General features: G+C 35.3%; 1 protein-coding gene across 1 annotated transcript in view; it reads right to left on the minus strand.

Moving 5' to 3' along the window:
• Nucleotides 1-16,576, minus strand: part of LOC124309108 (growth hormone secretagogue receptor type 1-like) — a 62,043-nt gene that overhangs the window by 15,337 nt on the left and 30,130 nt on the right. The window contains exons 4-5 of the mRNA XM_046772380.1: nucleotides 3,216-3,324; nucleotides 2,340-2,411 (exon numbers count right to left, since the gene is read on the minus strand). Of these exons, the coding sequence (XP_046628336.1) occupies nucleotides 2,340-2,411; nucleotides 3,216-3,324 (181 nt within the window). The remainder of the gene's footprint in view (nucleotides 1-2,339; nucleotides 2,412-3,215; nucleotides 3,325-16,576) is intronic.

Raw genomic sequence — 16,576 nt, forward strand, 5'->3', positions numbered from 1 at the left:
ACCTAATTACATCCGTTGCAGTAAACTCGGTGAAAAATTCGGCCAAATTGTTGTGGCTTTTCCTTTTTGCAACTCGACGCCGCGACGAACATTTCATAATGTAATATATATATATATATATATATACGTGTAGCCGAAATTCGGTATAATGATTATCCGCAAATACGATTTATCACTTATTCCTTACTGATTACTCCAGGGCGTCGTTTGGCGCTCAGAAAAATCAGTTTCGATCTAGATTGACGGGGTAATGGAACCTTGGAGATAATGTCGACGCAGCTCTCCTTTAATCCTCGGACAAAAGGAATTGGCCCGCTTCTAATTCAGACAGCAAAATGTATACCAATCCGATACTTTGCCGCGTCGCATTTTCTCGACTCGATATCTATTTTCTTTTCATTAAATTTCGCTCAATCTTATCGGAAAGGAAAAGGAAAACAAGAAAATGCAAGAGCTTGTTTAATATGAAAATAGCATTCGAACTGCTTTCATACCGCGTGAAATATGAAAGTTTTTGAAAATTATTTTCAAAATTGCGCAAGTTTTTTTCTCTTAAGTTAAATTAGTTTCTAATGCTTTGGTAATATGTTGCAAGACTGATAAAAATGGGCGTCTTCGGAGAAATAAAAGATCTCATGGGAATATATGTTGATATGACGGTTTTATCGTTGTAGTTTAATTGTGTTTTGAAATTGCATGAAAGTCAGATTTTGTAAAATGTCTCTGTCTGGCTCTGGTTGTTTGTAGAGGTTTGCCGAATGTAACGTCGGTGTGGAATTACATTAACAAATGTCTGATTCCAGCAACTTTTGCTCCTTAAATAATCGAGCGATATTTATTTTTCGTTTAAAAATGAATGGTCGATCAGGCATTGCAATTTTCAAGAATAGGTCAAAAATCTGTCATCACACTCAAAACTACTCTTTTCGAAAACAGATAATAAAAAATTTCGTTCATCCGTTTCCCATTAAAACAAAAAACAAAAAACAAAAAAAAAATTGCAGAAGGACGAAAAATCTTCGATATTACTGTTTTCAAAATATTTAGTCCTCCGTTGTACATAAGATTCTGTTATCCGCAGATGCAATAACGAATTTTATCCGATTTTCCCCAATTTCGTGGGTAGTTTCCATTCGGCTTATCGTCATCCCTCTGCTCGTGGATGCCTCTACATTATTATCAACCCTCTATAACTTGACAAAGTGTAACGTTCAGCCCCAATTTCCCGACATAATACCCAACCGAGGCTTGATTATTTCGTAATTACAATATCAAATGACGCGACCTATTATATGCGTCTCAATTTGCAATTTACTCAATGATAAATTGAGTCTAATATTACTGCATATTCCAGAGATCACGTCGTTTACAGTAAACACGCATCTTCATCTTCCTTATCGGGCATTCTAACATTCGCTTCAGCTTTCAGGGATAATAATTGAGTAAACAGTTCGGAAATTGAATGGAAAAACTTGAAAATTTTCCTCACTTCATTTCTGTTAATCAGACCCATTCGGTTATACGATTTCTCACCATACGTGTGAAGAACCTTCGTTAGTATCGATTGTTTTTTCTTCCCAAGAGTTTTATATTTTCCATTCGTTCACCTGATATATTCGCCTCCGAGATTCGACGCGAAAATATTTTTATGTACTTGTAATCATTGTTGTTGTTATTATTATTATTATTATTATTATTATTATTTTTATTTTTATTCGCTAGAAATTTTCTTCAAACGATCGTTAAAAATCGACTAATTTTTTATCACATGCATATTCTTGAATGAATTTATATCGCTTCGTAATCGCCAGCGTTGCGTGGAGACAATAATTTGTAAGTGCGCAATGTTTAAGGGCGAGAGGAATACGAAAAAATAGAAACACGAGTTTAACAATATATATGGATCTGCATTTTCAGCGTAGGAATAGATATATAGATGTAGTAGCTTTGGCGTATAAATAGTTGAAACGAGAAGAATTTGCATGCATGCCTGAAGAACCGCAGTATGCAGATTTGCAGGGATAATATCGTTTCCAATGTCCATGCGTTCCTTTTAAATAGTCGGTTCAACGAAATTACGACAATGGGCAGATTAAAAAAAAAAAAAAAACCAAAAAAAAAAATAAATAAACAAATAAAACAACAATTTTCTTTCAATTTGGAAACAGAATTAAGTACCGACAATTTTTATCCGTTGTTTGGATTCAATTAATTTGCAGAATGCGTGAACATTGGACAACGATTTTTTCGAAATCCATACATTCGTTTTTTTTTTCTATTCGCTAATCAGCTTGAGCTAAGTAAAGAGTCAAATAGAATCGTATAAATTATAATCTTACCTTGTACAAAGAGCTGCCGCTGCCCAGGCCAAAAAACACAGACAAGTAGCTCTGGCTTTTGTACAAACGTACCTGAAACGTGACAGAAATAAAAAAAAAAAAATAATAATCAAACATTTAACGATACGAAAAAACAAAATATATCACGTTTTGTTACGTTACGGAACGAAAATGAATCTTTGAATTCAACAGAAAATGCAAAAAAAGAAAAAAAAAAAACAAAAAACCGAGTACACTTTATTTAGATGAAATTAAATTCTAAATTTCAACCTCTTCGCCATGTTTGTAAGTTGAGTAATTTTTAAACGTCCCGATTCTATAATGTAATACAATATTTAAATAAAATCAAGCAATAATAAAAAAAAAAAAAAAAAAATAAAAACATAACTCCTTTAGGTTAGCTTTCTTCGCCACAATTATGAGTTGAATAATTTTTAAACATTTCTGTACAATAATATATTATAATATGTAGATAAAATAAAGGAATGCGACGTAATTAGTTTAGGTCAAGTGAGGTTAGGTTAGGTTACAAGTTGAATAATTCTTAAACATGTAAATATGTAAACAAAATAAAGGAATGAAACATGATTGATGTCACTTTATTTTTCGCCGGAGAGTTGTGTTTTCGACTTTGAAGGGGATATTCTACAATTATTCGGTACGAGATTAACAATTTTGAGAAAATATCGTGGTTCGATAAAATTTTAATTTTATTGACCGACTGCGAATTATCGGCAAAGTTAGGAAAAGAAATTAGGGGAGAAGTATATAGATTTTTTTTAAATTCTTACTAATAGAATTTTGTTGAATTTTAATCGAAAATCGATTATTTTTTATCATACCAATGCGTAATATCATTTGAAAATTTCTACTTACCCAGCTCTCAGTGGTTCGCATATTGCGTAGTAACGCTCAAAACTGATGGCCAGAATAGTGAGGACCGAGGCGTGAGCCACAGTCAACTCCACAAACGGAACAGCTTTACCTGAAAAGAGGAGAAAAAAAAAAAATTAATAAATAAACATATTGAAAAAATAAATAAATCATACGAACCGCGAATTTTTATATTATACAAAACTTATGAACGAATAAAAATTATAAACAGACAGAAAATAGAAAATACTTATTCTTGTTAAAGAATCTTTTTTCGATGCACTGAGAAAATTTTCATTTGTTACAGTGACTGGAAAAATTTGACTCTTCGTATTATCGGATTTCAAATTTGACATGAATTTTCTTATACCGTTATTCATTAATTCAGACTCTATTTTTGAAACGTCGATAAATAAACTGTTCAACTTTCTTGCTCTGGTATAAATCTTGTAATTTTTTACAATCGGCAATAACTAATCGTCGAAGAATTGTTATTCGCGTTAAAAACTTCGTATCGCCAACGTAATTTTATCACAAGTATCAATAATTTCACGGTAAAAATGAAAAATGTTTATCATTACGTGAATGGATCGTATAAATCTAAAAAATCAGTGTCAATATCGAAAATACACGCACAATATATGTATTCAACCCTCAAGCTTAAAACGATTTTTCTACCAAATTATTCTTTGCTCCGATTTTTGAAGTCATATAAATGAATTTCTCTAAGATGCAAAAGTCTTTGTTTGATAAGAAGAAAAGAACGAAAATATAATTTATCATAAGAATTCGGGGATTTCAAATTATGTTCCTTTTTTTGTTCTATTTTCAGTAGAATGTGAATTGATCTCTAAAAATTGTCGTAACTATTCCCTGACCTTTCCCTGACCAAAGTATAATTGTTTGTTTCTGACTAAAATTCAAACCCGTATCGCTATTTAAAGTATCTGACAGATGAATTTCCAAAGAAATCGTTATCCATAAATTTCGATCTATTATTACAGAATTTGCTGCTCCGTAGGGGAAGTTTAATTTCTTCTTTTACAGGCCGCCATAAAATTCGGCAATTCAAGAATTTCCTGACACTTCCCTGATCAATTAAAGAGAATAATTGAAAAGTGATTGTAAAAACTAATCAACCAAAGAAAATAAAAAGAAAAAAAAAATTATACGCTCAGGAAAAAAAAAGAAAAAGTTTACTGTTTCAAAAAAAAAAAAAAAATCGCACTCTCAGTCTTTTTTCAATTATCCACTTGATTGGATCGTGAGTTTCGAATGCTTGACGCTTGTTTCGAAGAATCGTTCGCTGTTTTCTGATAATGATAATTTCATTGGATTTTGCTTTCCTCTTTGATAATCGTCATAAAATTTGCCAATTTGAAAATTTCCCGATATCTTGCAAGAAGAATCGTAAAGTGTCCGTAAAGATCGTTCGAAGAAAAATAAATAAATAAAAATAATACACTCCGATGAAAAAAATAATTGGCACTCAAAGCCTTTTTTCGATTCTCCTTTACGCTGGTTTTGAAAAATCGTATTGCGAATACGAGAATCTATCTAACGACTAATCCAACGACAAAGATTATAATCTTTTCTCCAAAACACGTGTAAAATCCTTCTAAGCAAGCTGCGCCCGTAATTTCTCTGAAATAATTGCAGTCTCGCTTATAACGGACTGTAAATTAGCAGACGACTCGACTCGTATACGCCGAGGCTGTGCGTCAAGTCTTTATGGAGTCAGGTCAGAGGTCTGCAGGCATAACGGAGGCGCACCGGAGCTGGCGGAATCCGTATTTCGCAGTGGTCCCAAAATAATGGGCTTCGAGGGACTTGCCGGTTTATTGCTACAGCCACAGTTCGGCCAATCGTCCGACAGGAAATTAATCCGTTCACCTCGGTGTGGGAATTTTTTTTTTTTTTTTTTATTTTTTTTTTCCACCCACCCGAGAGATTTTTTCACCTATGACGAAAAATTGTCAGTAAAACTTGGACGCGTTTAAAATTGTACCGAGAACAATGTTAGAGAAGTGATAAATATTTTTGTTGTACGGGAAGTTTTTATTTCATAACGAAGAAAGGAAGGAAATCGCAAATTGTTTTTCTGTTTTCAATTAAGAAGCTGTAAAAGCATTCACCGAGACTTTATAATATCCTTCCAATGTATAAAATAACAATTTAATTATAATCCGAGTTTACGGAAAGTTTGAAAATCAAACTTTCGCAGTTTCCACTTTGAGGAAAAATTAGTTATTAGACTTTGTTCGTTGTAACGAAGTTCTTTGTGAGATAGATACTTTTATTACATACATATATACACCAAGTCCAAACTACCGTTCGTTAACGTTCACTAATGACAATTGATCAACAAACGAATCGAAAGACCAACAAGGATAATAATTGTACCTAATTTGTTTACAACGCGAATTAAGCGGCTACGGAATACGTCGTTGATCACTATTCATTTTCAAGAATCAGACAACGGGCTGATTTTTGTGTTTAAAATGTTGATTGTTGAAATTTTAAAATATTCCAGCCACACCGAGAAAAATTTCATTTGTTACAGTAACTAGAAAAATTGAGTAAAACAGGTATCGTTAAAAAACTGTTGTGGTAAAAAATGAAAACACTTAAGGACTAAAAATTTCTGTCAGCGCAGATCGAAAGTTCAAAAATCCCTGCAACAACTTTCGACTTCCCGGCATTTGTCGCACTCGGGAAAATGTTTGCTCGTTAACAACTGCGATTAGCTACTAATGACAACTTCATCCTACCTTATAAAATCTCATAAAGTGGCCTTAAGAAAATATACCAAGGGAGCAAATTCGAAGAGGGTAAAAAATTTGCCTCGAAAGCATCGAGAATATTGCTTAAGATAGCTTTAACCGTTAACCGTTTTCGGGGCTAAAAACAAACGTCGAGAGGGGTTCTTTACTCGATGGCAAGACGCTTTCGATAACGCGGCTGATGTACAGAGGGTGAAATGGCTTGCGTTAAATCCAAACCTTCGAAAGCCTCGAGATGTTTCCTGTAACGCGAATTCGTTGTTTTCGATCCTTAACAGCAGGCCGAAATTATACTTTTTTCGAAAATCATACGTTAAATTAATTTAAACATTATTAAACAGTCTCTAACGATTTTCATTCTTTGCCATGGTTGAAAAAATATAGTTTCCGGTAAGAAAATACAGATTAGTTTTTCAATTTTAACCCAAGAAATATATCTGGTTTCATCGATTATTATATTTTCTGACCATGTTCATTCGTTTCGAAGAAAAAATATCGATAACTATAATTACACTAAATAGTTACTTTTGTCATATTTTTCTGTAATTTCAACGTGTAAGGCAATCCTGACAAAAATCAATTATTTACAACCTCACGGCTATTTAATTATTTTATCAATTTCTTTAATTTTAAATCAAAACTCATTTCGTTGGTAGATTAATTTTGTAAAAAATTTTCTAATCTTTACCCAATTTTTACACAATGGTTTTCGACGACTTTTAAATATCTCGTCAACATTTTCGACTATCAGTCGATCAGTTTTCAAGGATTATAACTCAAGTTGGGCGATTCGGGGAGAATGGAAGGGGGGTCAAATTTTTCAAAGAATAAGGTCACGTTCTGGTCAATAACAAGCTTCGCATTTTCCTCGCGAAAAGTCGACATGTATGTGTATATATATATATATATATATATATATATCTATGTACATAACATATTTACACGCGAAACTTCAAACTTTCGACAAAGAAATCGTTCGGCTGCAGCATTTGTCTGTAAAACTTTTTTCTCAAGTGGAACAAACCCACATTTAGATAGCGAGTGCCCTCTTCCGATATTTTAATACTCTCATATATTTCCTCGTATCCTGAATCTGGACCATCGATCGATTTCTCAACCCTCAAAGCTTGCCTGTCTGTACGCCTATAAATATACTGTACATCTATCGGACTGTCGATATTAATTGTACTAAATCACGAAGGGATTTTGCTTCATCTACGTGAATCTCATTCTTCCACGCAATGATCGCGTCACGATTTTTACACTGAGAGAAATTTTTTCTTCCGGTTACCGCTCGGTCCTTAACTATTTTCATTTTTTACCACAATAGAAAAATATAGTTCTAGGTAGAAAATGAAAATTAGTTTTCTAGCCGTTACCGGAAACTCTAGTATCCGTTGCTATTCTTTCTCATTACGATCATTGTTGCTAGATTTTCTTGCAATCGTTGCGAAAATTTAATGCTCGTGCAAGAATAAATTGACGTTAAAGCCTTATTTAACTAAAAATGTAGAGTAAACCTCAGAAACTGATTTTGCGTCGCAATGACGAAAAAAGGATCGACGATAGCGCAAAATATTTACGCGTACCTAGTTTTTCGTAATACCAACAATATTCAAACAGTTTTTTTTAACGATACCTGTTTTACGCAATTTTTCTAGTTACTGTGACAAATGAAATGTCTCACAGTGCAATATCCGTTATTTTTTATCTCAGATTCTGATGAGGTAAAAAATTTGAAATTAGCATAGAAAACTTTGCCCAGCTTAGTTTGTTGGTTGTAAATAAAAAATTTGCTACATATTTCGGTTTTGTATACAGCATCGTTTGCATATTTGTTTAATATTGGGTGTTTAACAATATTAGAACGTTATCAGTTACAAAGAAAAGTCCATTTTATTAACACAATTTTACGTAAAATTCTCACGAGTTATCAAAGTTTTAACAAATTTTCGGTGTTCGCCATTTTACGTCTGGAAGTCATGATGAATTAGAAATTGTTTTTCAATTTCTACAAGGTGGTGAACTTTTATCGAGAAGCAACGTTTTATTCGTCAAGATTAAACAACGACAAAATAATATCCTTCGTTAACAAAGCAAAAAAAATTGTCACTCACAAGTCAATAATCCGTCATTCGTTTGTGAAAATTAAGCAGTTGTTAGAATTTTGAGAAATTCTTGTTGCATTTTTTTTTGAATGTCAAATACAGACGACTTTGGTACAGCAAATGAAATAGAAGTTAAACGGTTTGAAAATAAGACGAAAACAAAGTTTTTCAACTCGCGGTAAATTTTTATTTTCAAAAGGTCGTTTTCGACGACAAAGATTTCTTTCCAACATAATCGGAAATCACACCGTAGAAAAAAAAGAAAAGTTTCGTTTATTCGACGTGATGGGTACGCGAAAATGTAAAAAGAAGAAGAAAAAAAAAAGAAAAGAAAACGACCTAAGAGAAAGAAAGAAAAAAAAAATAAAAAATAAATAAACCGTCGACTCCAAACGTTTTAATTCGAGAAGTGGGCGTTCTTATATAGAAAAACACGTCGAAGCAAAAAGTCATTAGGTTAGAACGCCTGGAGTAATCGTATAAAACAGCGAGGCTGAAACTCGGTCGGTAAAGACTTTTTACGCCATTGCGAGTGAGAGGTTAAAGGATCCCTTCTTCCATAACACAGTTTCTAAGAAAAATACGGAACGGAAGATTAGGGGCGGTGATTTGTTTCGAACGGATGCGTTCGCGGGCTTTTTGACAACGAAATTCTGCGGAGTGTTCTGCTCGAAAATACATTCGACGTCGCAACACCTTGTGACTCGATTTCATTATCGATTGAGCAAAAATGTGAGGATCGCTCCTCCCACATTCCCATTTCCTCTGCATGAAAGATACGAGTGAAACCAATTCCTTTTCTTCACCACCCGGTTTACCCATCCTTTGAGCAATTTGTCATTGTCTTATAGGTGTATAGAAAAACCGCGGAAAGGTTTTCCGACGCCCTCTAACGATCATCGGAGAAAGATTGCGGGAGGTGAAATTTTATTCGAAACTCTAAACCTGCAAATTTTTCGCTCACTCTGATTAATTGCAAAGAATATTTGACAGGTATTTATAGCAGATTTGCCCCGGATTGAAGTTTTTTTTTTTTGATTTACGAAAATCTTTGTAGTTGGTAATTTTTATTTCAATCATTCGGAATTTTTTATTCGTTAGAAATAATTGACAGGGTTTACAAGTCCTTTTCACTTTTTGACAAAAAATTATCTGTGAGTTGAAGGGAAAAAAAAAAAATAAATAAAACGATTGCGACAAGTTTGTGACAAAGTTTTCAGAGTTTGAGCAGAAATTTGTGTTTTCTGAATCATGGGTTGTTATCACAATAAATGTTTCAATATTAACGGATAAATTGTACTTTTCCGAAGTCTTCGATCATTATATTCTTGTTTAGAGTGATTGTTGACTTCACATCGTACAGTTGACTACACATCGAAGCAGCATTTTGGAAGATCGGTGTATAAGTTTGAGAAATCCAAGAAGAAAAAGTAAAACAAATTTAATTCAGTCTTTCAAGGATGATGTACCTAATACTCCATTTTTTATTCGACAATATTATCATCGTAGGAAAGGTTGTAAATCCTAGAAAACCGTCGAAATTTCCAAGAACCCGGAGGAAGTTCTATAACTATATTATATAAAAGTGTTCAGCCGTCTCTCGCGGTCCGTACAAATTTCGATGCTAATTTTATCCGCAGATTCTCTCGCCCATCCGGCGATCATCTCAGAATAAAAACACGACCTTCCGGGAGCAACTTTTTCGCTCCTGATCCTTTATAGTCGAAAATTTTTATACGAAACTGGAAACTTCGAGCCAATATAACAGTGGCATACATTTATATTAGGTACATTACGTTCTAATTCAATCGATTGAAATAATCGATATAAAAAAATTGATAAAGTCATTTCTTGGCAAAACTTACAAATAATAAAAACAAAAATGTTCTGACGCTGCAGCTGCTGGTATAATTTTTTTTACTCTCTCTGTTGTTGTAAAGAACTTGCTCATGAAAGTTTAGTGAAGAATGGTTTGTTTTGTTAATTGATGGAAGAAATATTTTCTAAAAGGTATTCAAAAGATTCTATAATAAAAAAAAAAAAATATTACGACGCATGCATATTTGAAATTGAACAAATTTGTTTTGCTATTCGAAATTTGTTTACATACAAATTAGGGAAAACACTCTTTTCGATTGATCAATTTGAGGTTGATACTGTAACCTAATATTCGGATCGGTGTGTCGCAACAATTAGCCAAGTCAATAACCTTAATTATTTTCCTCACTTCCACCTTGCGACGCAGTTGTTATTTAGCATCGAAGCAATATGCAAAGTTTGTTGCGCACCTGACGGTAGGTAGCTTGCATTAAGTCGTCGGTCGGAGGATGTTGGTAATGGGATTATCGTGTGGGAACGGAAATGTAATGCTGGGGCGATGATTAGGAATATCGGCGGGGTTCAACAGCCGGTCCGGACATAAGATACCCGATCAAATTCCCCCCCCCTCATCGACGCAGGGAAACCGTTGATACGATTTTCCAATTTTTCACCGTCTTATTGATTATTCGAGGGCGGTCAGTTGGCAAAAAAATGATCAGTTTTCCAATCAATCTAGTAAAATCGAAAACGCAATCAGGCAAAATCCTTTCTCGCACTGCCAGAGCAATGAATCTCGCTTCCGATTATACGACTGTCGAAGCACAATTGGATAGTCGTGTAAATCACTCGAGAAATTTATCGTCGTGTATATACGTACAAAAACTACGGTATAAAATGACGAGAGTTTGATCGCAGCGGTGATGAAATTGTTTATCTACCTAAAAAGCGAATTCCAAACGTCGACAAATCATTCGAGGATGTCGAAATTTCACGCAATCAGCGATTCGATTTCGCGTGTCATTCGTTAAACGTATACACGTGAACAGATTCATCCCAGCTATTTGAATCCCGCGTTATATTGGGTTGCCTACCGTTGAGGGGAATAAATATCGGTAAAACAGACGCACCGAGTTACCGATAGGTAGAGTTTTTAAAGCTCCTCCCGAGTAATCTGGAACTGTCCGTGTTTCTAAGTTGCGTGGACTTGACCAAGCAGTTGTTTCGTTGTTTAGAACCAATGTCGAAGCGTTCAGTGATCCCGTTACGGAGTTACATTGAGTTGGTTCTACGCCTTGACTTGACTAAAGTGATAATGACTCCGCAGGTCTGTATTACCGATATTTGTTCCCCTGAGTGGCAGGCAATCCAACATACTGCGATGTTATCTCTGCTGTATACATATTACATTATAGGGCGTCGGGTTGTGGTTGAGATAACAGTTGGTTCATATGATCATACAAATTGTACGCTTTGGTTGATATCGTTGATTGCTGTACGTGGGCGTTTTCGCCAATTGCCGAATCGATATAGGTAAGTATACGGATATATTTTGATTGAAATTCGAAATAGCCAAGTTTGCCAAACGCATCGATTAGGTATTTGAGCAGGTTAGCCTGCGTGATTATGTCTGATCATACTGATGAATATCGTGCGATTGAAATTACGCTTCGAACAAATTTAATAAATGCAAACGCGTATTATTTCCAGTCATGTTGAATCATCAATATCATCGACAAACTGTTTGTTAACACAGTCGACGGAATAGTTCAATTTTCATCATCGATATTCTCGAGTCCAGCAATCATTTCACCTGTTATATTTTTCATACAAATTGAAAAACTTCGATGAAAAAATGCTACTTTGGTAATTCGCAAAAAATAGGATTTATCGGTTCGAAAAAACCAAAGCTTCATTCGATTCGAAATAAAATTAATAAAATCCGTTCTCTGATCGAACTAAAAATCGTCAGACTTTGGAAATACTAATAGATAATGACGTTAATTTTTTTTCCGTCAAACGACCGATTTCTGGGATTATTTTTATCCCAAGAAAGAAAACTCCCGCAGGATAACAATTTAATTTCCTTTTCAAGTGTGTATAGTTTTCACCTTCTCCCCGTGTTTTTATCCTCACCAACGGGCACTTTTCTCCGCCCATTCTACATTGGACGTATGAAAGAAGCAGGAATACGTGGGCGACTGTTTATTGTATTTCCTTTTGCGAAGGTTGTACGGGTTGAAGGGAATTAGGCGAAACAGGATAGAGCCGTGCAGGCGACTTTATTCCCGCATGTAGGACGCCCAAAGGGCACCGCAACTTTTATACATGAAGTGGTATTCTGCTTGAAGGGACCTATATTACCGACCGAGACTAAAAGCTCCGGTAATACGCAACGGGATAGTTTCGTTTCTACTCGAGGTAGGTTATACAGCCTCTTGCTGCCATGCTTGATACGCGGGAGGCGGTTCATTCTCTCTCTCTCTCTCTTTCTCTCTTTCTCTTTCTCTCTTTTCTTTTTTTCACTGAAAGTTATTTCACGCTAGAAATCTGCCCCACCGGCTTTTTTCCTTTTCGCTCATCTTACTTTCATTAAATTTCTCCAGAGTTTAAAACTTTCCAGGTATAATACCTCCAATGATCTTATAAGGTTTTATCATCATAGCTCAGGGAAAAATCACCACGAAAGTCTAACTTATCTAAAAATATTCGGTATTGGTTACTGAAAATTGGATCTTACATACATATAAGATTTTCAAAGACACGAAGTCAGATCGAATTGTGTCTGATCGTACTTGATATTTGTATTAAAAAAAAAAAGTTTCAGATCTGATCAAATCTCAAAGCTTCTGATTAGATCTGATATTGTAACTATCGTTCATGTTTTGTTTATACAGAGTATCAGATCTCAATATACAAAATCATATAATCCCACTGAATGTGACGATTTCTTTGAACATATGTAAACCAATGTATCAGATTTGATTATAGAAAACTAATCCATTTTTCAACAAGCTATAAGTTGAACATGTTTTTCTTTCTTTCCGCAAACGATAAACGTTTCATTCGCGCGTTGTTGAATCGCCCGAAACGAGAGGAAAGGAATATTTTGATCATCGAAGAGGGAGAGAGAATATTTAATATGAGTGATGCCGGATGACCGTATCGAGTTGACAGCATGTCAGCCAGGTCATGATCGCAGGTTGATGGTAATTGACACGAACTATTGCCCGGCGGATAATTCGTTCTCCGTATCATTATTATTCGAGGGAGTGTAAATTTGGTACACCTAGTTTACTTATTCTTCTCACTGGAAAATCTATAAATCCAATAAAGTGTCAGGTTTGATGGATCAACCGACGAGCGAGTGGAAACGTAAACGAAAATGGTATGCATTAAATACGAAAATGGATACTGTAAAAATTTTCCGTCCAATTATTCGGTGCTTTACGAAAGTTCGAGGCGTTCGATAATTGGTTATCCTAAGTTGTGTGAAATATCGTAACTTGCTTTGAAGGTTGCTGCAGTATTTTCATATCCCAAATGGCCTACTTCTTAGAACCCGTACGAAGAGATCGTAAAGTTGAGGATTCAGGTATGATTTACCGCACTTTTAGTTCCATGAAACCACATCTCAGTATGCAAGTAAAACGTTCAACATCGCGAAAGTTAATTAAACATATATATATGGGGCATTCCGTAAGATGTCGATCAAGATTTTATAGAAGTCGAATTCCATTATAAGTCATTTCAATCAATCATTTTGGTTTTATATTCTTTATAAATCTCCATCTTCTAATAGGTTTTAAAAATACACTTTAGATACGCTGGGTCGAAAAGTTCTGAAAAATATTACGATTGCGTTTTTCGTCACGTACTTTCTCTTACGAAAAATCGTCAAACCAATCTGAGACATCGACTTGGAATCTAGATCGAGATGTCACGGAACGTCCCATACATGTATTCACCAACGTTTACCTAGTTCCATCGTCTTAACAGGTAAGTTATAGCCGTTTTCCATGTCTTCTCAAGATATTCCGTATTCCAGGTGCATCCAGTGAAAAGTCTAGTTTCGTGACCGGTGTCGCATAAATCGGTAAAACTACGGTACGCCGACTTTTACCTCTTAGCTGCAGAGTTGTTGCCGAGTGTAGATAATTCACCTAGCCTTGAAGAGATTTAAAAAAAAAACGACTCGTGTAATTTATCCACGTTGTTAAATACGACGAAGATCCAATCAAACGTGAAAATGTTTACAATGACAATCCCGACATGACGATATATCTCGTTTTTTGCAATTAAATCGTGGTTTACTTGACTCAAAATTGGCATATGAGGTTTCAATTACTGACAAAATATTTGTTCCTAATTTAGATAAACGAACATGTATTTACTCTGCCTGATTGTATGTCTCGTACCTAAAACGTATCTCGCGGAATGTTTCAATTCTGAATAGAACGCGAATGTTTTTGCACAACTGTTTCATACGATCAATAGCGAATCAAGCACGAAGACCAATACGCTGGATAATTCCTTACAAACACGAAAATAAGTCAACGAATGGAATCGCAGTATCTGTTCCAATGACGAAAGCACGAGAATAAAATCTAACCGACCGGATCTCACCCGTCAAGCATGGAAATAGAAGTGCTTCACCACCGCCATAGTTCGAGTAAAGTCTTTTGGTACCAATCGTAATTCTTTGTAAAAAAAAAAAAAAAAAAATTATGCCGTTTTATACACGTACCTAGGTTACCAAAACCTTGGTACTAGGACCACTTCTGAAACGATGCGACTTGACACGACTCGAATGATGGTCGTAGATCCCAAAAGGGGTGAGTACCTACATCTCTCGGACAAATGGGACACACACACATATATATACATATACACGCACACTCCTGGACTTCTCCACCGCTGTACGTCACGGGTATGTACGTCACGGTACACATGGATTACACTTGGATAGTGTATGTATACGTGTGCAACGTGTACATAAGGGAAACACCGAGGATAGTCCATTGCAGTCCTCCAAGGTGAAATTAGACCCGGAGAGTTTGAGGTTGGGAATTGGTTGGGAAAAGGCGAGGATGATGGTTAACGGAGGTTAAAGTATCCTCGAAATGTTTTCGGGGATTTTCCGGTTTCGCCCTTGTTCCGAGAAATAGTTAGGATCCACCATGCATCTCCCGCGCGATGTCTTTGTTCATCTCTTATTCTTGTTAGCTTCCAACCTTTTTCGACGATGCGATGATAGGAAATTCTCAGCGTCCCATCCCGCTTTCACTTCCGGTTAGTAGCTACGGGGTATCGACCTAAGTACGTCAGTCCTGTAGCCTCATATCTATACCTAGTCTTATAGTGTCTCTGCAGTCCAGGGATGAGAAGACAGGCCGGAACGCGAGCTGATACCGATATATATATATATATATATATATATATATGACGGTGATGCTATCTGTCTGGCCTGCTGATGGTATTACGGTCTTATTTCTTCGGGAACCCGTCGTCCGATACAAACGTATACCGTGGTTTTGCAACGATTCAAATTACGCGGGAAACGAATTTTACTCAGGGATTTTCACTGTTACTTGAACTCGTGCAATCGTTTTCACTCGTCACATTTAATTTCAGATTTAATTTGCTGTAACGACGCATACGATCAGATCTGAAGTTACAACTTCTCAGATTGGGGTAAACACGCGTGCCCGGATAAAATATCAGATCTGGTGAGGTGTGAAAACGCGTGGATAGATTTTGTGGTGTATTTTATTAGATCTGATATAATGTCGGATCCTAACGTGTATAATCAGATCTTAGATACAAACAATCCTCGTTAAATCCGCCGTTGTTCATCATCTGATATGAATAAATTTATGCAGATACAATGAGAGATCTTACTACTCGTAATCAGGCTAGAATAATGTCAGATCTTCAAGTTTGTATTTTCAGATTCATATCTTGGTAAGATATAAAACTTCTGGTTCAGTTTGATGATTTGCTTCGTCATATCTGAATAACTTCAGTCAGATAAAATGTCAATTTTTGAAGAGCATAATCGGATCTTAGTCAGATATAAACAAGTTTCGTTAGATCTGGTGTTTTCGTTAATTGTATCCAATTAAATTCAAGCGAGTAAAACGTTGAATCTTAAAACCTAAATTTCAAGATTATATTTGGATATAACACGTCCGATTAAGTTTGGTATTTTGCATCGTAAGATCTGAAAAAAATTCAGCCATACAAAATGTCAAATTTTAAATGTGAAAATTTTTAAGTATAAAAAATCGACTACGTGGTATTTTTTTTAGAGAATTTAATGCTCTGCGAGAATATGCGTGGAAATTTTTTTCATCTCAAACGGTTCAATAGTTACAGCATTTTGAATGAAAATAGATTTTTTTGCGCGTTATTTAAATGGGGAATTTCAAATTGCCAAACTTTTTTCTTAATAAACAGGTCCTTTCAAGACGACAAAATTCGATAGGTTGGTTTTTTTGGCTCACTCTACTACACGCATTCCAGTACATACATGCATCGGTAAGACGGCCATATTGAGCTGCCCCGCGTATTAACGATTTCGATACCTACGTCAGAAACCGCGCAATAACTTTCCGAGAAATTCGTTGATAATACATCGACACTAGTTTTATTT

This window comes from Neodiprion virginianus, chromosome 7 (genome assembly GCF_021901495.1).
Source record: "Neodiprion virginianus isolate iyNeoVirg1 chromosome 7, iyNeoVirg1.1, whole genome shotgun sequence".
NCBI classification, from domain to species: domain Eukaryota; kingdom Metazoa; phylum Arthropoda; class Insecta; order Hymenoptera; family Diprionidae; genus Neodiprion; species Neodiprion virginianus.